This window comes from Elephas maximus, chromosome 3, assembly GCF_024166365.1.
Source record: "Elephas maximus indicus isolate mEleMax1 chromosome 3, mEleMax1 primary haplotype, whole genome shotgun sequence".
Classification (NCBI taxonomy): domain Eukaryota; kingdom Metazoa; phylum Chordata; class Mammalia; order Proboscidea; family Elephantidae; genus Elephas; species Elephas maximus.
This window is the reverse complement of record NC_064821.1, coordinates 5,905,674-5,932,879: the sequence shown is the minus strand read 5'-3', so window position 1 is coordinate 5,932,879 and position 27,206 is coordinate 5,905,674. Positions and strand designations below refer to the sequence as shown.

Sequence of the window (27,206 nt, the reverse complement as noted above, 5' to 3'; positions counted from 1 at the left end):
CACCTCCCCTCAGTCCCCGGTGACCCTCTCCCCGCCGTGTCCACCTCCCCTCACGGTCCCCGGTGACCCTCTCCCCGCCGTGTCCACCTCCCCTCAGTCCCCCGTGACTCTCTCCCCCCGTGTCCACCTCCCCTCAGTCCTCCGTGACCCTCTCCCCGCCGTGTCCACCTCCCCTCAGTCCCTGGTGACCCTCTCCCCGCCGTGTCCACCTCCCCTCAGTCCCCCGTGACTCTCTCCCCCCGTGTCCACCTCCCCTCAGTCCTCCGTGACCCTCTCCCCGCCGTGTCCACCTCCCCTCAGTCCCTGGTGACCCTCTCCCTGCCGTGTCCACCTCAGCGAGTCCGAGGCCTCTTCCCCTCACAGGCTCCGGCGTCCCCTCAGCACAGCCCCGCGCCCTGACCGCCTGCCCCTGACGAGACGTCGGGGCCTGGTCCCCACGTCCTGCTGTCCGTCCCCTCAGGGTGGGGACCTTCATCTGGGGCCGCACGCACGGCCGCTGCCAGCCGGTTCGAGCCGCCCTCCCCTCGCCGGGTCTCGAACCCGCGGCCCCAAGCTCAGAGTCAGGCCTGGCAGAGCTCCCGAGTGCCGTCAGGGGGAACCAGGACTTAACTCCCCGCGCGGAGCTGTGCCCTGGGCGCGTTTAACAAACGCCCCGCCTCTTCTTCCTGATTGGACTGTGTCCTCGATCCCGCCCCCCTCAACTCCTGACTGGACAAAAATTCAGGCAGCCTCACCTCTAGGAAGCTGAATGACAATAGAGGGGGAGCTGAGAGGGCCGGGGGCGTGGCTTCCTCCTGGCCCTGCCCCCGAGGCGCCGCATTGGACGCGGGCGTTGCGCCCCGGGCGACTGTCGTGTCTCCCCGCAGCTTCGCGGCCTCCTCCGTCTTCTCCTGGACGCGGGGACACAGATGCGCACAGGAAACTCCAGGCTCGGTTTCCAGGAGTCCGACACCACATCCAGAGCAGAAGGGGCGCCCAGGCGAGATGAGGGCAGGAGGGCCTGGTGTCCCTGGGGTCGGACGGGGCTGCGGGGTCACCCAGGGATGTCTGTCTGTATTGTATCAACACCCACACAAAGAAATTATTCTGGAGGAATTTTCAGGGAAAACGTTTTTTCTAGTTTGCACTCGGGATCTTTGATTTTTTTTATTAAGTTCATTAAAACAGATGCATTTCTAGTTCGCTTCTGTAAAACTTCATTGAATTGGTAATATTTTATGTACTATCGGAATTCCTCCTGTCAATAAACCTCAATTTGGATTCTTCTGCCTCCCAGCAGTTCTTCTGTCCACAATCACTGTGCCCGGGGCCCCACTTCGCAGGCTCCTGCGCTCAGAGATGGGGATGAATCCATGCCACCCCCCTCTCTCACTCCATTTCCGTTTCTGCCCTCCCGCTCCCCACAAGGCTGACTCTTGGTGTTCTCTGTTTAAAGGAGTCACATCATCTTCGGAGCTGTATTGCCTTCCCTGTTGTTAAGGGATCTATAGAAGTCTCTCATTGACGCTCACATCCCTGAATTCTTTTCCATATTTAGGTGCTTGTTGCCCATTCTCCTGATTTAAACTCCACTGGAAAAAAGCTGGGGCCACTGCTTTCCTCTCCAATGCTGAGTCAGCACAGCACCTGGGTGGCCCTTGGTCATGCTCCTGACCCTTCCCTAACCAGAGTGCATCTCAGACCCAGCCCACAGCGCAGTTAGAATCTGCATTTCATCGAGACCCCGGGGAGACTGAGCACATGACAGTCTGAGGCCCACTCACACCTCCATACAAAAAGACTCCTCAAGCAGGTAGTAATTGCGGGAATGAATACACCAATAGATTATTGCCTTTTCTTCCTTTTGAAGCATATTAAGCTCAAGCAAGACAGAGAGAGCTCTGTCCTGCTCAAGAGAATGGATGCAGGTGCCATTGGCTGACGTGGGGGGGTGGGGGTGGAGAAGCAGATTGGCTGGGATGGGATTCAAGATCCTGTCTGCACATGTTCAGCTTCAGAGACATCTGACTCATCCAAGTGGAGATCCCAGATTGGCAGCTGGACACAGCAGTCTGTGATCCAGGAACAAGTGAGAGAGAGATGGAGATGTTTTGGGTGTAAAAAATATTTAGAGCCTTTGTACATATTGATTTTAATGAAGTAGAGATTGTACAGGAAGAATATAAGCAGGCCCAGGGTTAAGTCACAGTACTCCAAAAATAATAAATTAATCAAATGCACTGTTGCCAAAACAACTGAAAAGGAATGGCCAGTGAGCTGGGAGGAAAACCACAGGCGTGCGGGTCCAAAGAGCCAGAGGGTGAAAACTCTCCAGGAGAGGATGTGACCAGTGAGTCACATGCCCTGAGACGAGAGGCAGCTGGGGTGAGAAGAGGAGAAGCCCTGAGATTCCACAAGGTGAAAGCCAGTGGTAACGATGGTAACATCCAGCTGAGAGAAACAGTGGACACAGAAAACACTTCTTGTGGACTTAGAGACAAAGGGTACCATTGGGTTCAGCGACTTTTTAATTAAATTGGTTCAAGGTTGTGCCAAGGGGTAGAGCATTCTGAATGGCCTATGAATTCACACTCATATGTACTTACATACTTCAGAGGGACATATCTGGGAAACAGATGGCGAAGGAAAGAGAGAATGAGCCTAGGAATTTGGTAAAAAGCATTCCTTGGGGGAGTCCCTAAAGGAACATAGGAAGTGGCGGCAACTAACAACTAATAAATGAGGAAGATACGTCTTTTAATAAATAATGAAGGGGAAGGTAGACATCCAGTCCGCAAATTCCAATCTCTGCAATAGTGGACCAGAAAATAAATTTCAAAACTCCCAGAGTCTCATACCGTCATGACTACATATTAGAAACATAATGGTAAATAGGAATCAAACTTTTTAAATAAAATTACACCATGTTGCATATAAAAACAAAAAACATCTGGTACTGTAAGACGTTGTAATGGAAATGAGATAAGTCTTACGTAACTGCACAATTAAAGTTTTATATAACAAAACACATGAGGTATAGCTGAAAGGCAACAGAAAAACAAAAAACCGAACCAGCTGCCCCTGGGTGGACTCTGACTCATGGAGCCCCGAGGGTTTAAGAGCAGAACTGTGCGCCACAGGGTTTGCGATGACTGATTTTTTTGGAAGTAGACTGTCAGGCCTTTAAATCTGTTAGGGTGGAATCAGGAAACAAAATTACTATTGTGAGAAAGAGGTGCTAACAACAGAAATCAGGTAATATGAAAGAGCTGGAGGTAAAAGGGGGTCAGCAGATGAAGCACTGTGTGCCTGAGTACAAAAGAACGACCCTGACAGGGGAGCTTCTGGAAAGGCCTGTGGTGTTTGGTTTGAGGCTGTTTTTTTTATGTGTGTCGTGAAAATATGTTCAATAAAATGTACACCAATTCGAAAATTCTACATGTATAATTCAGTGACATTGATTACGTTCTTGAAGTTGTACAACCATTCTTTCTATCCATTTCCTAGTTATTGTACCACCATTGAGACTATTATTGAATGACAGAGCCAGATGTAAAAAATGTGCTGTAACCTAGGCTACTGGGTTCCTAGACATCTCTCTCTCCTGATGGCCCAGCAGAACGGAGAGGAATGGCTTCTTCACTTCTGCCTTCCAACACTCACTCAGACACCTTCCTCTTCTTGTGATCTTTAACCCGGAGCGATAAACAGAAGAGACTCAGGAATATATGGTTCCCAACTTTACCCATGTTGACAGTCCAATTCTGTAGAACAACCTGTACCCTACCTTCATCTTCATGCTACAAGATCTTTTTTCTAAACTCAATACATCGTCTCAGATTTTCAACCACGGTCAAGGACAATAAGCAAAGCTCAAAATAGAAACATAAGTCTGACCAGGCCATCCTCTTTCAAAATCTTGGTACAATAACTAATTCTGGCTAGGAACATAGGATGTGGTATCAATTAGCAACAAACGAATGTGGAAGATATATGTTTTAAGAATGAGAAATGAAGGGAAATGTCAATATTGAGTCAGCCAATTCCCGTATCTGCCAATATGGACCAGAAAATAAATTTAAACAATCGCAATGTCTCATATCATCATGACCACCTATCACATCAAAAACACAATGCAAACAGGAATCAAAAACTCTTTATAAAAATTACACCATGTTGCCCATCAAAAAAACAAAAACAAAAAAATCTCTAAGTTCAATAGACACCATAATGGAAATGAGACAAGTTTTATGTAACTGTATATTTAAAGTTTCATATAACAAAATGTATATGGTACAGCTGAAAGAGAACATAAAAACCAAACCAGTTGCTGTTGAGTTGATTCCAAGTCATGGCATCCCGGGTGTTTCAGAATAGAACTGTGCTCCACAGGGTTTTCAATGGCTGGTTTTTGGAAGCAGATTGCCAGGACTCTCTTCCAAGACACCTCCGAGTGGATTGGGACTGCCGACCTTTCAATTAGTAGTCTAGCACTTAACCATTTGTGCTACCCAAGGACATAGAGGGATATTATCTTAGATGATTACATTAGAAACATAAACTAGAAATCAATACAAGAGATCCATATGAAGGATGAGGTGCAAATAAAGGCAATATCATATACATAACAATTAAAAGATTTATTTCCTGTTCTGAGTTTACGTGTATACAATAAGAGGATTGCTGTACCTGGAGGTTTTCCCATTTACACCAATAGGGATTTTTCCTGCGTGCACAACTTGGCTTTAAGGGTGAATGAAGACTTGCCTACATTCTTTGTATTCTTAGTGTTGCTCTCCAGTGTGTTTCCTCAGGTGTCCTTGAAGGGATTCAAGGCATTTGTAGGCTTTCGCACAGTGCATACATTCATAGGGCTTCTCTTTACTGTGTGTTCTCTCGTGTCTTTGAAAGCATGAAGGAAACACGAAGGCTTTTCCACACTGTTTACATTCATAGGGTTTCTCGCTAGAGTGTGTTTTCATGTGTAATCGTAAGGAGGTAGGCCATCTGAAGGCTTTCCCACATTGTGTACATTCATATGGTCTCTCGCCACTGTGCGTTATCATATGCTGTCGAAGGTTGGTGGACATACTGTAGACTTTCCCACATTGCTTACATTCATAGGGTTTTTCTCCACTGTGCATTTTCACATGTTGTCGAAAGTATTTGGGACAACTGAAGGCTTTGCCACATTGCTTACATTCATAAGGTTTCTGCTTACTGTGTATTCTCTCATGTCCATGAAGGGAGGAGTAACAAGTGAAGGCTTTCCCACACTGCTTACATTTATAGGGTTTCTCTCCAGTGTGTGTTCTCTCATGTTCTTGAAGGGATGAGTAAAAACTGAAGGCTCTCCAACAATACTTACATTCATAGGGTTTCTCTCCAGTGTGCATTCTCACATGTTCCCGAAAGTATGTTGGACAACTGAAAGCTTTCCCACATTCATTACATTCATAAGGTTTTTCTCCACTGTGACGTCTTAAATGTAGCTTAAGGGAGGAGGAATGCATAAACGTTTTCCCACACACTTCACATGCAGGGATTTTCTGTCCTCTATGACCGCTCACACATTCCCTAAAGATGAAAGGCAAACGAATGATTATTATGACCACATTTGCCTTTCTGCACTGTCTTCACTGTTTCAAAGTGGAACAACGTGAATGGTTGGCTGAGGGCTTGAATAAAGCCATTATTTTCAAACTGTTTCTCACTATGGGGTTTCCTGACCACTGTTTCCAGCTAAATTATATTTCAGACCCTCAATATCTACATCACATCTATGAAAACACTGTCTTGCAAAAATTCTCCCTGATACACAATTGTTTAGCTACGTTTATATTTTTCTTTAATTTCAAGACAGTCTAACACTCTGCTGGCATACTCCTTCCTCTTGTGTGAGTGCCACTCACCTCAAATTCCTGTCCTGGATTTGGGGCTGATCTTCTATGTTATGAAGTTTCCCTTTTTCTTCCAAATTGGGCTGGGAATCATTTGTTAGGAAACTTATTATTTTCTCTCTGTGGGATAGTTCATTCCCAAAAATAACCTGCTGAGGACTTGATGTTCTGGTTTTCATTGGAGCACAACTATCTGCAAAAATTGGTAAACAATATCATTTCCTGGGGAAAAGATGGCGGAAAGAAAAAAAAGACCATTTGTGAATTTCTTTTCATACAGTGATACAGAAAGGGAAATGAATTGTATAAGGAATTATGGACATGTGAGCAAAGAAAGATTCCGAGGACGTTGGTAACGGGGAAAATAGGTCACAGTGGCAGCCCATCCACTGAGAAACCAGTGGCTGTGGAGTCGACCCCACTGATGATGACCCAGTGTGTCTCAGAGCAGAACTGGGAGTCACAGGGTTTGCAATGATTGATCTTACGGAAGTAGATCACCGCGACCTTCTTCTGAGCCGTGGGTGGGTACTCAAACCTCCAGTCACTAAGTCAGCAGTAAGTGTGTTAACGGTTTGTGCTACCCAGACACTATCTACTAAAAAACACTTCCAGAATGACAGACACTGGTGTTGATATATCAAGAGGATAGTATCAAAAAAGCAAAGTGGGAAGGAATTGAGAAAAATGTATATGCCCAAATGCTACCTTTAAAAGTGGAAATGGGAAAGTCTTTCCCTGAGAAGGGAAGCGTGAGGAGAGATGAAAAGTGAAAGAAGGAAGCCAAGATAAACTGCAAAGCACTTTCTACTAGACATCTATGGTATCCCCAAAATAAAAGACTATTTTTCTACTTGGTATTTCCAAATATCATTCCCTTGTCCAAGCCCTGTTCCTCCCAAGGACCTTTGTCTTCCTGGTGCTCACAGGCACAGATGCCCTAGAGGGGTCCTCCCTCTACTGTCCCCAGTTCCCACTGAAGGATGACGTGGGTGTGTGTGGCTTACACTCTGCTCATGGAGGAAAGCTCATGACGAGGGAGGGCGGTGAAGGCCAAGAAGCACTTCCATGCTTTGGCCTGGGCGGCTGAAGATGGATAAATGTAGATTCAACTGCAGCAAAATGACCACGTCAAATGCGTATTAGTTACAGTAGAACTCTCACAGGGTGAAAACCACAAAGCTTCTCTCTGTGCTTTGTGATACGGGAGAGAATGACTAAACCTATAAACTTAGGCGACCTTAAGATTTTAACTAAAAGAAATAAAAAGTCAGTTTAATACATAAAACTCTGTTTTCATGTTAAAGCTATCTGACCTCAAGTTCCACGAGGGCTGGGACTCTGTCTGCCTTTTTTCCAATGCATTCCCATTTCTTGGACCAAATAAAAAAGGACCACATGGAAGATATATTTGTTTCCTAAAAGACTGAGTAAATGAATGATGCTATCCGTACCTACTGAGGCCATGTTCCGGAAGATTTCCAGCATCACATCTTTGTAGAGGTTCCTCTGAGCAGCATTCAGCAAAGCCCACTCTTCCTGGGTGAAGTTCACAGCCACGTCCTCTAAGTCCACGGAGTCCTAAAAGAGCCCACATATTGTTTCAGCAAAGTGCCATCTCCTCAGTGTGTGCAGGAGCACGGGGAGGCTGCTGGCTTGGGGCACTGTGCTTAATTCCGAGGATTCCTGAAGTACAGGGATCTGGCATTTATGGGAGATAATCATTAAGGCAATAAAATACAATATACTCGGGGATGGTAAGTGCTTTGAAAACTTGATGTGACATAATGATTCATAAATATGTATGTTTACATCATTAAAAATCATTATTATTCCTGAGACACAGCTCAACATTCTAAGGCAGGGTAAAGACTGATAAGTAAAATTATCATTCAGATAACACTGGATATAAACACTCTGTTTGCTCAGATATTGTTTTTCTTAGCAGAAACAAAGAACTAAAACCAGAATGTCAGAGTGTTAGGGACACTTAGGGCCCGTTGCTGATGCTGCGCAATTGAATTTAGTCTCGAATGGAAGAAGTAGAGTCATGGGGGCTGGGCTGCTCCTCTCAGACCCAGTAGAGGCAGGGACACAGCCTTCTCCCAGAATGATGTGGACACCGTGGGACCTGTCAAGTATGAGGAACATTCGGTTCTCAAAGAATTTGTCAGGTCAATAGGGTCTCTCAAATCAATAACCAAGCACCAGAATTAGAGGAAAGTGGCACTACAGAGTCACTAAAGGGTCTGACCCTAATGGAGCCCAAGGTGATGTGAACAGAGAGAAGACAACATTCCTAATCAACATCTTTAGGGCAATAGGGGAAGAGGACACTACACCCATGAAGAAAAGAGCAAATAAGTATTAAAAAAAAAAAATCAGAGATCATCTAAATAAAATATAAAATATGATCCTTGAAATATAAAGAAAAAAATGCCACCTATATCAACTAGAAAGGATTCCTACTCCACTATAGTAGGCAGCAGGGAAAGAGAGTCAAACCCATTAGATAAAAAAACAAAAACATGATCTCAAAAAAATTAAAAGGAAGGGATTAAAAAGTATAAAAGCAGAACATAGGAAAAATAAACCTGGAAAACCCATGACGGTTAAACAGGTAGCCTACTGTATAGCATCAATACGAAGACGTGTAGGTTTTCACCTTTAACCCCTGTGGAAACTAGACTTCACCTTACACTCAATGAGACTGTAGCGTTGTGTCATAAATTGCTGTGAGTTTCTTTTTCTAATTCCCATTTGTGTATAAAATAGATGGTGTATTTCATAGTCAGTGACACATCACGTCAAGGGAGTCCATTCAGAGATGTAGCGGTTACAGCATAAATAATGTGTTAAAGCTTTACTAAAGCTGATAAAAGACAAAGAAAATTAAAGGAAATCTATGTGACAACTGTGACACTTGTAAATAAATCAATTTTCCTTAAATTCATCTGGCTGTTCAACTCAATCATAATGTTGGCGGTGGTGGTGTCGCTGAGTTGGTTCTGACTGACAGCGACCCTATGTACAACAGAACGAAACACTGCCCAGTCCTGTGCCATCCTCACAATCATTGTTATGCTTCAGCCCACTGTTGCAGCCACTCTGTCCAACCATCTCATTGAGGGTTTCTTTTTTGCTGACCCTCTACTTTACCAAGCATGATGTTCTCCTCCAGGGACTGGTTCCACCTGATAATGTGTCCAGTGTATGTGAGATAAAGTCTTACCATCCTTGCTTCTAGTGAGCATTCTGGTTGTACTTCTTCCAAGACAGATTTGTTCCTTCTTCTGGCAGTCCATGGTATATTCAATATTCTTTGCCAACATCATAATTCAAATGTATCAACTCTTCTTTGGACTTCCTTCTTCATTGTCCAGCTTTCACGTGCATCTGAGGCAACTGAAAATACCATAGCTTGGGTCGGGTGCGCCTGAGTCCTCAAAGTGATGTCTTTGCTTAGTAACACTTTAATGAGGTCTTTTGCAGCATATTTGCCTAATGCGATCCATCGTTTGGTTTCTTGACTGCTCCTTCCATGGGTGTTGATTGTGGGCTCAAGTACAATGAAATCCTTGATGGCTTCAATCTTTTCTCCATTTCTCATGATGTTGCTTATTGCTCCAGTTGTGAGGATTTTTGCTTTCTTTAAGTTGAGGTGTAATACATAGTGAAGTCTGTAATCTTTGATCTTCATCAGTAAGTGCTTCAAGTCCTCTTCACTTTCAGCAAGCAAGGTTGTGTCATCTGCATATTGCAGGTTGTTAATGAGTCTTCCTCCAATCCTGATGCCCCGTTCTTCATATAGTCTCAGATTATTTGCTGAGCATACAGATTCAATAGGTATGGTGAAATGATACAACTCTGACCCACAACTTTCCTGATTTTAAACCATGCAGTTCTGTTTGAACGACTGCCTCTGTCTATGTATAGGTTCCTCATGAGCACAATTAAGTGTTCAGGAATTCCCATTCTTCGCAATGTTATCCATAATTTGTTATGATCCACACAGTTGAATGCTTCTGCATAGTCAAGAACACACAGGTAAACACCTTTCTGGTATTCTCTGCTTTCAGCCAAGATCCATCTGACATCAGCAATGATATCCCTAGTTTCAAGTCCTCTTCTGAATCTGGGCTTGAATTTCTGTTGATGTACTGCTGTAATCCTTTTTGAATGATCTTCAGCAAAATTTTGCTTCTGTGTGATATTAATGATATTGTTCAATATTTTCTGCATTCTGCGGGATCACCTTCCTTTGGAATGGGCAGATATATGGATTTCTTCCAGTTGGTTGGCTAGGTAGCTGTCTTTCAAATTTTTTGGCATAGATGGGTGAGTGCTTCCAGCATTACATTTATTTTCTGAAACATCTCAATTGGTATTCCACCGACTCTGAGCTGAGTTTTTTGCCAATGCCTTCAGTGCAGCCTGGACTTTCAATCATAACAGCAATCCAAAAAAATATGCTATACTTGCCTATCTGATACTAAAGTCCCTTGTTGGTGCAAATGGTCTGCGCTTGTCTAACCTGAAGTTTGATAGTTCAAGGCTACCCAGCAACACTGTGGAAGAAAGTTCTGACAATCTGCTTCCATAAAGATTATAGTGAAGAAAACCCTATGGAGCAGTACTACTCTAATATATGAGGTCACCATGAGTCAAGAATGACTCAGGAGCAATGGATTTGGATCTGGTTCTAAACAGTGTTGCCAAAACTTTAAAAAATGATGTTCAGGTAGGTATGCATGTTAAGCATTCTGTTGTTGTTGTTAGGTGCCGTCGAGTCGCTTCTGACTCATAGCGACCCTATGCACAACAGAACGAAACACTGCCGGGTCCTGAACCATCCTTGTAATTGTTGTTATGCTTGAGCCCGTTGTTGCAGCCACTGTGTCAATCCATCTCGTTAAGGGTCTTCCTCTTTTCCACTGACCCTGTACTCTGCCAAGCATGATGTCCTTCTCCAGGGACTGCTCCCTTGACGACATATCCAAAATATGTAAGACACAGTCTCGCCATCCCTGCTTCTAAGGAGCCATCCTGGTTGTACTTCTCCCAAGACTGATTTGTTCGTTCTTTTGGCAGTCCATGGTATATTCAATATTCTTCGCCAACACCACAATTCAAAGGCGTCAATTCTTCAGTGTTCCTTATTCATTGTCCAACTTTCACATGCATATGATGTGACTGAAAATACCATGGATTGGGTCAGTCAGGAGCACCTTAGTCTTCTAGGTGGCATCTTTGCTTTTTCAACACTTTGAAGAGGTCTTTTGCAACAGATTTGCCTAATGCAATGCATCTTTTGATTTCTTGACTGATGCTTTCATGGGTGTTGATTGTGGATCCAAGTAAAATGAAATTCTTGACAACTTCAATCTTTTCTCCATTTATCATGATGTTGTTCATTAGTCCACTTGTGAGGATTTTTGTTTTCTTTATGTTGAGGTGTAATCCATACTGAAGGTTCTGGTCTTTGATCTTCATTAGTAAGTGCTTCAAGTCCTCTTCACTTTCAGCAAGCAAGGCTGTGTCATCTGCATAAAGCAGGTTGTTAAAGAGTCTTCCACCAGTCCTCATGCCCATTCTTCTTCATAGAGTCCAGCTTCTTGGATTATTTCCTCAGCATACAGATTAAACGGGTATGGTGAGAGGATACAACGCTGACACACACCTTTCCTGACTGTAAACCACTCAGTATCCCCTCGTTCTCTCTGAACAACTGCCTCCTGATCTGTGTCCTCGTGAGTACAATAAAGTGTTCTGGAATTCCTATTCTTTGCAATGTTATCCACAATTTGTTATGATCCACGCAGTTGAATGCCTTTGCATAATCAATAAAACACAGGTAAGCATCCTTCCGGTATTCTGCGCTTTTAGCCAGGATCCATCTGACATCAGCAATGACATCCCTGGTTTCACGTCCTCTTCTGAATTTGGCCTGAATTTCTGGCAGTTCCCTGTAGATACACTGCTGCAGCCTCTTTTGAGTGATCTTCAGAATTTTGCTTGCATGTGATGTTAATGATATTGTTCAATAATTTCCCAATTTAGTTGGATTACCTTTCTTGGGAATAGGCATAAACATGGATCTCTTCCAGTCAGTTAGCCAGGAAGCTGTCTTCCATATTTCTTGGCATAGATGAGTGAGCACTTCCAGCACTGCATCCATTTGTTGAACATCTCAATTGCTATCCTGTCAATTCCTGAAGCCTCGTTTTTCACCAATACCTTCAGTGCAGCTTGGACTTCTTCCTTCAGTACCATCGGTTCCTGATCATATGCTACTTCTTGAAATGCCTGAGTGTCAACTAATTCTTTTTGGTATAATGACTCTGTATATTCCTTCCATCTTCTTTTGATGCTTCCTGTGTCATTTAATATTTTACCCATAGAATCCTTCACTATTGCAACTCAGTATTTCTTCAGTTCTTTCAGCTTGAAAAACGCTGAGTGTGTTCTTCTGTTTTGGTTTTTTATCTCCAGCTCTTTGCACATGTCATTATAATACTTTAGCTTGTCTTCTCGGGCCGCCCTTTGAAATCTTCTGTTCAGTTCTTTTACTTCGTCATTTCTTCCTTTTGCTTTAGCTGCTCAAAGTTCACGAGGAAGTTTCAGGGTCTCCTCTGACATCCATCTTCGCCTTTTCTTTCTTTTCAACGACCTCTTGCTTTCTTCACGTATGATGTCCTTGACATCATTCCGCAACTCGTCTGGTCTTCGGTCATTAGTGTTCAATGCATCGATTCTATTCTTCAGATGGTCTCTATATTCAGGTGGGATATACTCAAGGTCGTATTTGGCTCTCGTGGACTTGCTCTGATTTTATTCAGTTTCAGCTTGAGCTTGCATATGAGCAATTGATGGTCTGTTCCACAGTCAGTCCCTGGCCTTGTTCTGACTGATGATACTGAGCTTTTCCATTGCCTCTTTCCACAGATGTAGTCTATTTGATTCCTATATGTCCCATCTGGCAAGGTCCATGTGTATAGTCGCTGTTTATGTTGGTGAAAATAGGTATTTGCAATGAAGAAGTCATTGGTCTTGCAAAATTCTATCATTCGACCTCTGGCATTGTTTGTAACACCAAGGCCACATTTTCCAACTACTGAACCTTCTTCTTTGTTTCTACCTTTCACATTCCATTCACCAGTAATTATCAATGCATCCTGATTGCATGTCTGATCCATTTCAAACTGTGGAAGCTGATAAAAATCTTCAATTTCTTCATCTTTGGCTTTAGTGCTTGGTGTCTAAATTTGAATAATAGTTGTATTAACTGGTCTTCCTTGTAGGCGTATGGATATTATCCTATCACTGACAGCGTTGTGCTTCAGGATACATATTGAAATGTTCTTTTTGACAATGAATGCAACACCATTCCTCTTCGAGTTGTCATTCCCAGCATAGTAGGCTATATGATTGTCCAATTCAAAATGACCAATACCAGTCCATTTCAGCTCACTAATGCCTAGGATATCAATGTTTATGCGTTCCACTTCATTTTTGACGGTTTCCAATTTTCCTAGATTCATACTTCGTACGTTCCAGGTTCCAGTTATTAATGGACGTTTGCAGCTGTTTCTTCTCATTTTGCATCATGCCACACCAGCAAATGAAGGTCCCCAAAGCTTTACTTCATCCATGTCATTAAGGTCGACTCTACTTTGAGGCAGCAGCTCTTCCCCAGTCATCTTTTGAGTGCCTTCCAACCTGGGGGGCTCATCTTCTGGGACCGTACCAGACAATGTTCCACTGCTATTCATAAGGTTTTCACTGGCTAATTCTTTTCAGAAGTAGATTGCCGGGTCCCTCTTCCTCGTCTGTCTTAGTCTGAAAGCTCAGCTGAAACCCGTCCACCATGGGTGATCCTGCTGGTATCTGAATACCGGTGGTATAGCTTCCAGCATCACAGCAACACTCAAGCCCCCACAGTACGATAAACTGACAGACACATGTGGGTAAGTTTTCTACGATACTCAATTAAAGTACTGGCAATAAATATATAATTTAGAGCTAAGTAGGAGAAAAAAGAATATGAGAAACAAGGATAGAGTACCTCAGTTGTTCCTAAAAGCAGCAAGAAAATATAGAATTAAAAAGAAAATATAACAGAAATACAACTCTGAAAGGCAAAATGTCAGAAAATTAAAATGATATCAAGAGTAATACTAATCGAAAAGCACTGAACAACCCAATCTAAAAGAAAAGACAAGCATGCTGGATTAAAAATGACATAAAGCAATGTGTGTTACTGAAAACATAACACAGAAAGACTGAGGGCCAAGAAGGAACACCATACAAAAGTCCAATGCAAATGTTAGAACAAGAATTCATCTGAATTTTATCAGGCACTCAAGATTTTTTTTTTTTTAATTTTAATGTGCTTTAAGTGAAAGTTTACAAATCAAGTCAGTCTCTCATACAAAAATTTATATACACCTTGCTATATACTCTTAGTTGCTCTCCCCCTAATGAGATGGCACACTCCTTCTCTCTACCCTCTACTTCTGTGTCCATTCAGCCAGCTTCTGTCCCCCTCTGCCTTCTCATCTCCCCTCCAGACAGGAGCTGCCCACATAGTCTCATGTGTCTACTTGATCCAAGAAGCTCACTCCTCATCAATATCATTTTCTATCTTATAGTCCAGTCCCCTCCCTGTCTGAAGAGTTGGCTCTGGGGATGGTTCCCGCTTTGGACTAACAAAAGGTCTGGGGACCATGACCTCTGGGGTCCTTCTACTCTCAGTCAGACCATTAAGTCTGGTCTTTTTATAAGAATTCAAGTCTGCATCCCACTTCTCTCCTGCTCCTTCAGGAGTTCTCTGTCAAGGCAGTCACTGGTTGTAACCAGGCACCATCTAATTCTTCTGGTCTCAGGCTGATGTAGTCTTTGATTTATGTGACCCTTTCTGTCTCTTGGGCTCATAATTAGCTTGTGACTTTGGTGTTCTTCATTCTCCTTTGCTCCAGGTGGGTTGAGATCAATTGATGATAGCTTTTAAGACCCCAGACGCCACTCTCCAAAGTGGGATGCAGAATGTTTTCTTAATAGATTTTATTATGCCAATTGACTTAGATGTCCCCTGAAACCATGGTCCTCAAACCCCTGTCCCTGCTACGCTGGCCTCTGAAGCATGGTTTATTCAGGAAACTTCTTTGCTTTTGGTTTAGTCCAGTTGTGCTAACCTCTCCTGTATTGTGTGTTGTTTTTCCCTTCACCTAAAATAATTCTTGTGTACTAAGTAGTGAATACCCCTCTCCCTCCCTCCCTCCCCACTCTCATAACGATCAAAGAATATTTTCTTCTCTGTTTAAACTATTCCTTGAGTTTTTATAATAGCGGTCTCATACAATATTTGCCCTTTTGCAACTGACTGATTTCATTCAGCGTAACGCCTTCCAGATTCCTCCATGTTAGGAAATGTTTCATGGACTCATCATTGTTCTTTATCAATGAGTAGTATTCCATTGTATGAATATACCATAATTTATTTATCCATTCATCCACTGATGAGCACCTTGGTTACTTCCATCTTTTTGCTCTTGTAAACAGCGCTGCAATGAACATGGGTGTGCATATATCTGTTTGTGTAAAGACTTTTACTTCTTTAGGATATACTTCAAGTAGTGGGATTGCTAGATTGTATGGTAGTTCTATTTCTAGCTTTTAAGGAAACGCCAAATCGATTTCCATAGTGGTTGTGCCATTTTACATTCCCATCCACAGTGTATAAATGTTCCAGTCTCTTCACCATCTCTCCAACATTGATTATTTTGTGTTTTTTTGGATTAATGCCAGCCTTGTTGGAGTGAGATGGAATCTCACTGTAGTTTTGATTTGCATTTCTCTAACGGCTAATGACCTTGAGTATTTCCTCATGTATCTGTTAGCTACCTGAATGTCTTTTTTAGTGAAGCCAGCACTCAAGGTTTTAAAACCAAAAGTGTTGCTAGAGATAAAAACAGTCATGATAATACAATTGCAGGTTTATGTACAGAGGGACATATGACGGTTCCAAAATTACACTCATCTAAGTAACAAAGCCTTAATATATCTGGTGATGTCCTTGATGTCCTTCCACAACTTGTCTGGTCTTTGGTCATTAGTGTTCAACACATCAAATCTATTCTTGAAATAGTTTCTAAATTCAGGTGGGGTACTCATAGTGGGGGCTATTTCAGAAGCTTCTTTTTTTTTTTCTATTGGTCTATTTGTCCATCCAGGTAGCCAGGTAGCTGTCTTCCAAATTTGGCATAGGTGAGTGAGCACTTCCAGTGCTGCATCCATTTGTTCAAACATCTCAACTGATATTCCACCAAATTCTGGAGCCTTGTTTTTCACCAATACCTTCAGTGCAGCTTGAACTTCTTTCTTTAGTACCATCAGTTCTTGATCATATACTACCTTTTGAAATGGTTGAACGTTGACTAATTATTTTGGGTATAATGACTTTGTGTATGCCTTCCATCTTCTTTTGATGCTTCCTGCGTTGTTTAATATTTTCCCCATAGGATCCTTCACTATTGCAACTCGAGGCTTGAATTTTTTCTTCAGTTATTTCAGCCTGAGAAATGCCGACTGGAAAAGATCCATATTTATGGCTATTGCCAAGAAAGGTGATCCAACTGAATGTGGAAATTATCGAACAATATCAATATCACATGCAAGGAAAATTTTGCTGAAGATCATTCAAAAATGGCTACGACAGAATATCAACAGGGAACTGCCAGAAATTCAGGCCGGATTCAGAAAAGGACACAGAACCAGGGATATCATTGCTGATGTCAGATGGATCCTGGCTGAAAGCAGAGAATACCAGAAGGATGTTTACCTGTGTTTTATTAATTATGCAAAGGCATTCGACTGTGTGGATCATAACAAACTATGGATAACACTGCGAAGAACGGGAATTCCACAACACTTTATTGTGCTCATGAGGAACCTGTACATAGATCAAGAGGCAGCTGTTCGGACAGAACAAGGGGATACTGATTGGTTTAAAGTCAGGAAAGGTGTGCATCAGGGTTGTATCATTTCACCACACTTACTCAGTCTGTATGCTAAGCAAATAATCTGGGACAGCCTGTATTTTGCTCAGCATGTTTTTAAAGTTCATCCATGTTGTAACATGTATCAGGACTTCATTTCTCTTTATGGCTGAGTAATATTCCAGTAATGTTCGGAGAAGCTTGATTATATGAAGAATGGGGCATCAGGAGGGGAGAAAGACTCATTAACAACCTGCGATATACAGAGGACACAACCTTGCTGGCTGAAAGTGAAGAGGACTTGAAGCACTTACTGATGAAGATCAAAGATCACAGCCTTCAGTATGGTTTACATCTCAACATAAAGAAAACAAAAATCCTCACAACTGGACCAATAAGGAACATCATGATGAACAGAGAAAAGTTTGAAGTTGTCAAGAATTTCATTTTACTTGTATCCTCAATCAACACCCATAGAAGCAACAGTCAAAAAATCAAACTATGCATTGGACTGGGTAAATGTGCTGCAAAAGAGCTCCTTAAAGTGTTAAAAATCAAAGATGTCACCGTAAAGACTAAGGTGCGCCTGACCCAAGCCATGGTGTTTTCAATCACCTGATATACATACAACAACCGGGTAATGAGTAAGGAAGACCAGAAAAGAATTGATGCTTTTGAACTCTGGTGTTGTTGAAGAATACCGAATACATCACGGACTGCCAAAAGAATGAGCAAAAGTCTTGGAAGGAGTCCAAGCAGAATCCTCCTTAGATGTGATGATAGTGAGACTTCGTCTCATATACTTTGGACATGTTATCAGGAGAGATCAGTCTCTAGAGACAGAAATCATGCTTGCTAAAGCAGAGTGTCAGCAAAAAAGAGGAAGACCCTCAATGAGATGGATTGACACAGTGGCTGCAACAGTGGGCTCAAGCATAACAACAATCATGAGGATGGCACAGGACCAGGCAGTGTTTTATTCTGTTGTACATAGAGTCTCTATGAGCCAGAAGTACCTCGATAGCACCTGACAACATTTTTGGTATGTGAATCTATGACACAGCAGACATTGCCAGGTAGAGGAAGAAACAATGGACATTTTACACCCTGGCACAGAGACAAATTGTTATCACAGGAAAAAAAATGACTCTTCCTCCTATCAACTCAGTGGGTAGGTATGAACCCATTGTAGATTTAACGTGAAAGACAAAAATACACCTCAAAGTAGAACTGTGCTCCATAGGGTTTTCAATGGCTGATTTTTCACAAGTAGATCACCAGGCTTTTCACGTTCATCTAGGTGGACACGAACCTCCAGCCTTTTAGTTAGTAGCCAAGCATGTTAACAGTTTGCAATATCCAAGGACTCCATATTGATGGTGATACAGTATTCATTTATTGAAAGTTCGAAAAAGGCAAAGTAAAACACTGATTGGTAACAGTATTCATTTATTGGAAGTTCAAAGAAGGCAAAATTAAGTAAAACACTGATTAGTAATAAATAAGAATCAGGACAGTGGTCAGGAGGGAGATGAGACCAGGCAGGCACACCAGGAGAAAAAGAACACCCGCTCAAGACCTATTTCTCTACCTGGGTAGTGAGGCCATGAGTGTTTATATGATTATAATTTAAAATTATCATCAATCTTTTAAAAATAATCAAAACTCACCAAAATTTGAACATAATGTTTATTCTCAACAGTTAATTCTATATGCATATAGGAAGACCGATGTGTGTAGATTTTTTAAATCTGAGGTGCTGGAATATCTGAATTAGGTGATTTCAGAACTAAAATTATACATTCCATTCGAAATTTGGAAGCCTGGTGGTACAGTGGTTAAGAGCTCAGCTGCTAACCAAAAGGTCAGCAGTTCAAATCCACCAGCCACTCCTTGGAAACCCTATGGGGCAGTTCTACTCTGCCCTATAGGGTCACTATGATGAGTTGTAAATGACTTGATGGGAACGGGTTTTCTTTTTCTTTTTTTGGCATTCAGAATTTAACCGAGAATTTCACTTCTACTCTTCTAAAAAATTTTTTTTGTTGTTTTTTGTCAAGGTTTTACTGCTTGAAAAACAAATGTCTAGTGATTGTTAGGAGTTCTGGTGGCACAATGGTCAACAGCTCGGCTGCTAACAAAAGGTCAGCAGTTCAAATCCACCAGGTGCTCCCTGGAAATACTATGGAACAGTTAAGTTTTACTCTGTCCTATAGGGTCGCTATGTGTCGGAATCGATGTGACTGCAATGGATTTTTTTCTTTAAGTGTTTCTTAAGAATGTTTACTACAGAGCTGGCCCCAGAGAAGGCATCCCACCGATCATGTTAAATAAAATTAGAACCTACAAATAACTTTCAGACTTTATCCCTATTCTCATGCTCAAATTAATTTTCACTCATTGAGATTTTTCCACTGCAATCTATTAAGTCTTCATAAATGCATAATTAGGTAGAAATTAAGTTTGTGAGAACACAGATGCAGATCACAGCTATAACAGTTTTGACTGTAACCCAAGAGTGTCCGGCATGGCTTCTATCACCAAGGCCATATTTTCCAACTACTGACCCTTCTTCTTTGTTTCCAACTTTCGCATTCCAATCCCCAGTAATTATCAAGGTATCTTGACTGCATATTCGATCAATTTCAGACTGCAGCAGCTGATAAAAATCTTCTATTTCTCCACCTTTGGCCCTAGTGGTTGATGCATAAATTTGAATAATAGTTGTATTAACTGGTCTTCTTTGTAGGCACATGGATATTATCCTAGCACTGACAGCGTTGTACTTCAGGATAGATCTTGAAATGTTCTTTTTGACGATGAATGAAACACCATTCCTCTTCAAGTTGTCATTCCTAGCATAGTAGACTATGTCAGAGATCGAATGATAGAGTTTTGCAAGACCAACAGCTTCTTCATTGCAAACACCTGCATTCACCAACATAAATGGCGACTATACACATGGACCTCACCAGATGGAACACACAGAAATCAAACAGACTACTTCTGTGGAAAGAGACGATGGAAAAGCCCAACATCATCATTTAGAACAAGGCCGGGGCCAAATGGAACAGACCATCACAATTGCTCATATGCAAGTTCAAGCTGAAACTGAAGAAAATCAGAGCAACTCCACGAGAGCCAAAATATGACCTTGAGTATATCCCACCTAAATTTAGAGACCATCTCAAGAATAGATTTGACGCATTGAACACTAGTGACTGAAGACCAGACGTGTTGTGGAATGACATCAAGGACATCATACACGAAGAAAGCAAGAGGTTACTGAAAAGACAGGAAAGAAAGAAAAGATCAAGATGGATGTCAAAAGAGACTCTGAAACTTGCTCTCGAACGTCGAGCAGCTAAAGCAAAAGGAAGAATTGATGAAATAAAAACTAAACAGAAGATTTCAAAGGGAGGCTCGAGAAGACAAAGTAAAGTATTACAATGACATGCGCAAAGGGTTGGAGATGGAAAACCAAAAGGGAAGAACACGCTCGGCGTTCCTCAAGCTGAAAGAACTGAAGAAAAAATTCAAGCCTCGAGTTGCAATAGAGAAGGATTCCACGGGGAAAATATTAAATGACACAGGAAGCATCAAAAGAAGATGGAAGGAATACACAGAATCATTATGCCAAAAAGAATTAGTTGATGTTCAACCATTTCAGGAGGTGGCATATGATCAGGAACCGATCGTACTGAAGGAAGAAGTCCAAGCTGCTCTGAAGGCATTGGCGAAAAACTAGGCTCCAGGAATTGATGGAATATCGATTGAGATGTTTCAACAAACAGATGCAGGACTGGAGGTGCTCACTCATCTATGCCAAGAAATATGGAAGACAGCTTCCTGGCCAGCTGATTGGAAGAGATCCATATTTATGCCTATTCCCAAGAAAGGTGATCCAACCAAATGTGGAAATTATAGAACAATATCATTAATGTCACATGCAAGCAAAATTTTGCTGTAAGATCATTCAAAAACGGCTGTAGCAGTATATCAACAGGGAACTGCCAGAAATTCAGGCCGGATTCAGAAGAGGACGTGGAACCAGGGATATCATTGCTGATGTCAGATGGATCCTGGCTGAAAGCAGAGAATAGCAGAAGGATGTTTACCTGTGTTTTATTGACTATGCAAAGGCATTCGACTGTGTGGATCATAACAAACTATGGATAACATTGCGAAGAATGGGAATTCCAGAACACTTCATTGTGCTCATGAGGAACCTGTACATAGATCAAGAGGCAGTTGTTCGGACAGAACAAGGGGATACTGATTGGTTTAAAGTCAGGAAAGGGGTGTGTCAGGGTCGTATCCTTTCACCATACCTATTCAATCTGTATGCTGAGCAAATAATACAAGAAGCTAGACTATATGAAGAAGAAAGGGGCATCAGGATTGGAGGAAGACTCATTAACAACCTGTGTTATGCAGATGACACAACCTTGCTTGCTGAAAGTGAAGAGGACTTGAAGCACTTCCTAATGAAGATGAAAGACTGCAGTCTTCAGTATGGATTGCACCTCAACATAAAGAAAATGAAGATCCTCACAACTGGACCAATGAGCAACATCATGATAAACGGAGAAAAAATTGAAGTTGTCAAGGATTTCATTTTACTTGGATCCACAATCAACAGCCATAGAAGCAGCAGTCAGGAAATCAAAAGATGCATTGCGTTGGGCAAATCTGCTGCACAGGACCTCTGTAAAGTGTTGAAGAGCAAAGATGTCACCCTGAAGACTAATGTGCGCCTGACTGAAGGCATGGTACTTCCAATTGCATCCTACGCATGTGAAAGCTGGAAAATGAATAAGGAAGACCTAAGAAGAATTGACGCCTTTGAATTGTGGTATTGACAAAGAATATCGAATATACCATGGACTGCCAAAAGAACGAACAAATCTGTCTTAGAAGAAGTACAGCCAGAATGCTCCTTAGAAGCAAGGATGGCAAAACTGTGTCTTACATACTTTGGACGTGTTGTCAGGAGGTATCAGTCCCTGGAGAAGGACATCATGCTTGGCAGAGTACAGCGTCAGCGGAAAAGAGGAAGACCCTCAATGAGGTGGACTGGCATAGTGGCTGCAACGATGAGCTCAAGCATAACAATTGTAAGGATGGCTCAGGACCAGGCAGTGTTTCGTTCTGTTGTGCATAGGGTCGCTATGAGTTGGAACTGACTGAAGGGCACCTAACAACAACAACCTAAGAGTACACAGATTCAGGCCTTAACTTTTGGAATTTATGTAATTTATGGAATTTCCCCAGCAGAAGCCTGGGCTTTATCTCCTCCTTTTTAGCTGAATAAGCAACTTTTACACTTCAAAAGACAGATTTAGAGCTGATCTAATCTTTACTCTTTCCTAAGTAATGGTCAGTTTATATTCAAGGACCACAATTAACTTGACTCAGCCTGCAAAACATCATTAAACCTCCATATCTAAACTGCTTTGAAGTGAACTTGTTACATTTGTTTACACCTGCTGTTAAATGCTATATTGTTCTGCCTACAAAGGAGATCATGCTGTTGCAGCTGAATTGAATGCCATGTGTTCTTCTGCAGAATAAATTTATTCTTTCAATAAAATTTTTGTTTTAATATCTGTTGAAGCATCAGCCCAGTGATTCCACTAGGACACCATTTTGATTCCAGAAAAAGCAAATGGCTCAAAGAAGGTAGGTACAATGAAGCTTATAAAGAGAAGAAAAGGGAGAAATACAGAAGATTGGCCACTGGGTAATCTTGATGAGATCAACTGAACCTGACTTCCCCCCTTTACTGAGATCAGCTGGTAACAAGTTACTTTAGGCCAGGCTGCTAATAATCTGGCCCTCCACCATGGAACTTTTTGAGATTTAAATTAGGAGGTAATGGTTTGACAACTATCCTTTTCTAGCAGGATAAGACAAATTTATATTGCTGTAAACCAGCTTCTGGCAGGATTTTGCAGTTTGGATCAGCTTTTTTATGGTTAATACTTGCTTTCCTAGATAAGAAAAACCTTAAAATCAATATAAGTTGTCTGTTATTAATTTTCCTATTCAACAAATCAAGTATCATTTTATTTCCAGAATTTTCTTGGTTTCCACAGACCTTGCACTCAATCCACTCAGGTTTTCAACCAACAACAACAAAAAAATCATACACAGTTAAACAATGCATAAAATTCTTAAGTGCTTGGGCAGACTGGGGTTATATGGCAGCAAAATTCTATAAAGGAAACAAAAGGAACCCAGCTTAGATGAGCAGCCTACATCACCACAGTTCCCAAGAAAACTCATTCGGAAGGTGACACACCCGACTGCCTGCTCAGATGTAGCCTGGGGATGGCTCCCTAACTACGTGTTGAGTGGCAGCCCTGGGCAGCCAGAGGACTTCACTGTAGGAGCCCCACAGCCCTCCTCACAATGTGGAAATGATCCTTCCTTCAGGGCTTTACTTCTCACTGGCGTGAAACTTTCCACTGAGTTAAGTTAAAGATTCTGACCAAAATAAACATTCAAACTCATAAACACTTTCTCTAGGAGCTAGACCCAAAGGAGTCTTCTATAAATCCAACTTTCACAGATTTTCTCAACGTGCACAATTACACTCTGACTCTACCATGTCTGTATAGGCCAAATCCAAACCAACTGCCAGGAAACGGCCTCATGACAACAACAATTACAACCTCAAAAAGGACAAAATGCCCCAAGCACACTGGCATGTGATCTCCCCCTCTAATGCTCCATAGCTTTTTCCAGCACCTTTTGGGCGGTTCTTCAGAGCTGCGGCCACCTGCGGGGTGAGGTTGTATCCAGAAAGACCAGATTGGACCTTCATTGGCTTCATGCCTCCTGAATGTTGTTGTTAGGTGCTGTTGAGTCAGTTCCGGCTCGTAGCGACCCTATGTACAACAGAGGGAAATACCACCCAGTCCTTCGCCATCCTCACAATCACTGTTATGCTTGAGACCATTCTTGCAGCCACTGTGTCATATCATCTTGTTGAAGGTCTTCCTCTTTTCTTTTTCACTGACCCTCTACTCTACCAAGAATGATGTCTTTCTCCAGAGACTGGTCCCTCCTGATAACATGTCTAAAGTATGTGAGACAAAGTCTCACCATTCTCGCTCCTAATGAGCAATCTGGTTGTACTTCTAAGATATAATAACAATTTACCCTAAAACAGGGCTTGTATCCTGACCTTTGAGATTTCTTTTCTAGAAACAGCACGAAGACAATTCTTTTAAAAGAGCACAATGCCCAAGGCAAAACGTTCTTCTGCTAAGTAGGTGAGGCTATTGTTGGACTTAAAGGTGACTTAAAAAAACCAGTTTGCTCAAGGCTTAATGTTCAAATATCATCTCAGGGTGTTCAGTAAGGTAGGTCCCCTCAACCTCCACCACAGCTCAAAATCTGGAATTACCCAATAATTAAAAACTCGGCTCCTCGCTGCCTATGAAACCTCTGCTGCCTACAGGTGCCACTCCCCACTGTCCCCACATTTGAGGTGGCTGCTCCAAGTGCCATCCACTATCCTCAACAACCCTTGGACCCATGGCCGACCTGGTGCTCTGCGCTTGTCTTTGATTTTCTGGGGACCCTCTCCCCAGGTATGTTCATCTCCCCAAACAGTCCCCAGTGACCCTCAGCCAGGTGTGTCCACCACCCCTCCCAAACCCTGGTGACCCTATGTTGGCGTGTCCACCTTCCCTCAGTCCGCAGTGACCTTCTCCCCAGGCCTGTCTACTTCCCCATAGTCCCCAGTGATGCTCTGCAGGAGTGTCCACCTCACCTCACAGTCCCTGGTGACCCTCTGCCTTGCCTATCCACCTCCCCTCACAGTCCCTGGTGACCTTTCCCCAGGCATGTCCACTTCCCCTCACAATCCCTGGTGGCCCTTTCCTCAAGCATGTCCACCTCCCCTCACAGTCCCCGGTGACCCTCTCCCCGCCGTGTCCACCTCCCCTCACAGTCCCCGGTGACCCTTTCCCTGCAGTGTCCACCTCCCCTCACAGTCCCCGGTGACCCTCTCCCCGCCGTGTCCACCTCTCCTCAGTCGTTGGTGACCCTCTCCCCGCCATGTCCATCTCCCCTCACAATCCCTGGTGACCTTCTCCCTACCGTGTCCACCTCCCCTCAGTCCCCGGTGACCCTCTCCCCGCCGTGCCCACCTCCCCTCAGTCCCCGATGACCTCGCCCTTCCCCGGTGAGGAGACCCAGCACACCCTGACCTCCGGCGTCCCCGCTGCGCCCGTTTGGGGACCGAGTCTCTCCTCAGCGAGTCCCGGGCCGCTTCCCATCACAGCCTCCGGCGTCCCCTCCGCGCCGCCCCGCGCCCTGAGCGCCAGGCCTGTGACGAGATCCCGGGGACTGGTCCCTAGCCCTGCCGTCCGTCCCCCCAGGGTGGGGTCTCCACCGGGGTCGCGTGCACGGCCGCTTCGAGCCCGCCCTCCCTTCGCCCCGACTCGGATACCCGGCCCCGCGCTCACCATGTCCGGCTTCTGCAGACCTCTCGGCGTCCTGTCCGCGGGCCGGCGACACCAGGGTCGCGCCAGAAAGGCCAGCCTAGATCTCCGAGCTAAGGCGCAGGGCAATGAGGTACGTCTGGGTTGCAAATCGTTGCGCCGCAGGACGCTTTCGAAGTTTCCGATTGGACAATGTCCGTGGTCCCGCCCCCCGAGCCCCTGATTGGGCAGTGCTCCAAGCGTCCCCACCACAGGACCGCTAAGTGACGGGACGGAAGCTACGCTCAGCGGGCGTGGCTCCCCCGGCCCCGCCCCCGCCCCGACCTCTGCTATTCGCGCGCGGGCGTGACCGACCCTGGCGTCTCCCCGCAGCTCCGCGGCCTCCTGCGTCTCCTCCTGGACGCGGCATCACAGGTGCTCGCGGGGGAAGGCCGGACTCGATTTCCGGGAGACCCCCCCCTCGTCCAGAGCAGGAGGGGCGCCCAGGCGGGGAGAGGGCCTGGCGTCCCCGGGGTCATGGGTCCAGCCGGGCTGCAGGGCCACTCGCGACCTTTGATATCGGAAAACTCCATTGTACTGGTGTTTTATGCATGATCAGGATTTTTCCTGTCAATGTTCAAATTTGGATTCTTCTGCCTCCCTGCCGTGATTCTGTCTACAGTCATGTACTTGGGGCTCCCCTAATCCCAACTCCTGCAGGCAGATTTAGGTGAATCCACAGGACCACCCCTCAGCCTCAGACCAATCAGTTGATTACAAGTCCATCCCTGCAGGGAGTCCTCCCTCTCCCCACAAGGCTGACTTCCTTGGTGGGCTCCGTGTAAAGGACTCCCTTTATCTTCTGAGCAGTATTCGCCTGTGAACAGTATCTTCCCTTTTGTTAATGGATCTATAGGATAGTCTCCCTCACTCTCACACTCATATTTTCCTGTAGTTTATTTAGGGGCTTGTTCTCTGTCTTCCTGGCCTAATTTAAACTCCACAGAAAAACAGCCCGTGGCCACTGTTCTGCTCTCCAAGGTCGAGTCCGCACAGCACCTGGGTGGGCCTTCGTCATACTCCTGACCCTTCCTACCCAGAGGGCGCGCTCAGACCCAGCCCACAGCGCAGTTACAACCTGCATTTTATGGAGACCCCAGGGAGATTCTTAGGCACGTGTCCGAGCACTCACAGCTCCATACCAAAACTAAACCCACGCCGTCGAGTTGGTTCCGAATCATAGCGACCCTATAGGGCAGAGTAGAACTGCCCCATAGTTTCCAAGGAGCGCCTGGTTGATTTGAACTGCCGACCTTTTGGTTAGCAGCCGTAGATCTTAACCACGGTGCCACCAAGGCTCCCTGGCAGGTGGTAATTGAAGGAATGGAATACACCAACAGATTATTACCTTTTCTATCATTTGAGGAATTAACTTACTCCTGCTTGGGGAAACCCTCGTGGCGTAATGGTTAAGAGCTAAGGCTGCTATCCAAAAGGTCAGCAGTCTGAATCTACCAGGCGCTCCTTAGAAACTCTATGGGGCAGTTCTACTCTGTCTTACAGAGTCGCTGAGTCGGAATCAACTTGACGGCCAACGGGGTGTTTTTTTTTGGTAGAGGGCTTAATCTTTTTCGGACTCTAAAATGCAGGACTTCTCCTGACCTAATGTCTCTGGGGAAACCCTGGTGGCATAGTGGTTAAGAGGTAAGGCTGCTAAGCATAGAGGTCGGCAGTTCGAATCCCCCAGGAGCTCCTTGGAAACCCTATAGGGCAGTTCTACTGTACTATGGAATCGCTATGAGTCCAAATTGACTTGAGGGCAGTGGCTTTGGTTTTTAATGTCTCTGGAATTAGGATGTATCATGTTACCGACAGTATCGAAACATTGCCAACAG

At 43.8% G+C, this 27,206-nt stretch overlaps 2 protein-coding genes across 2 annotated transcripts in view; one reads left to right on the top strand and one right to left on the bottom strand.

Moving 5' to 3' along the window:
• The window catches only part of LOC126071886 (zinc finger protein 709-like), a 1,190,808-nt gene that overhangs the window by 48,012 nt on the left and 1,115,590 nt on the right, over nucleotides 1–27,206 (top strand). The gene's annotated exons all lie outside the window — the stretch shown is intronic.
• LOC126071895 (zinc finger protein 77-like) lies at nucleotides 4,139–25,508 on the bottom strand. Its single transcript, XM_049876333.1, has 4 exons — nucleotides 25,357–25,508; nucleotides 7,334–7,460; nucleotides 5,892–6,072; nucleotides 4,139–5,556 (listed from the first exon to the last, which is right to left on the bottom strand). Exons 1-4 carry the CDS (start codon nucleotides 25,357–25,359, stop codon nucleotides 4,764–4,766), a joined length of 1,104 nt encoding a protein of 367 aa, XP_049732290.1. The 5' UTR covers nucleotides 25,360–25,508; the 3' UTR covers nucleotides 4,139–4,763.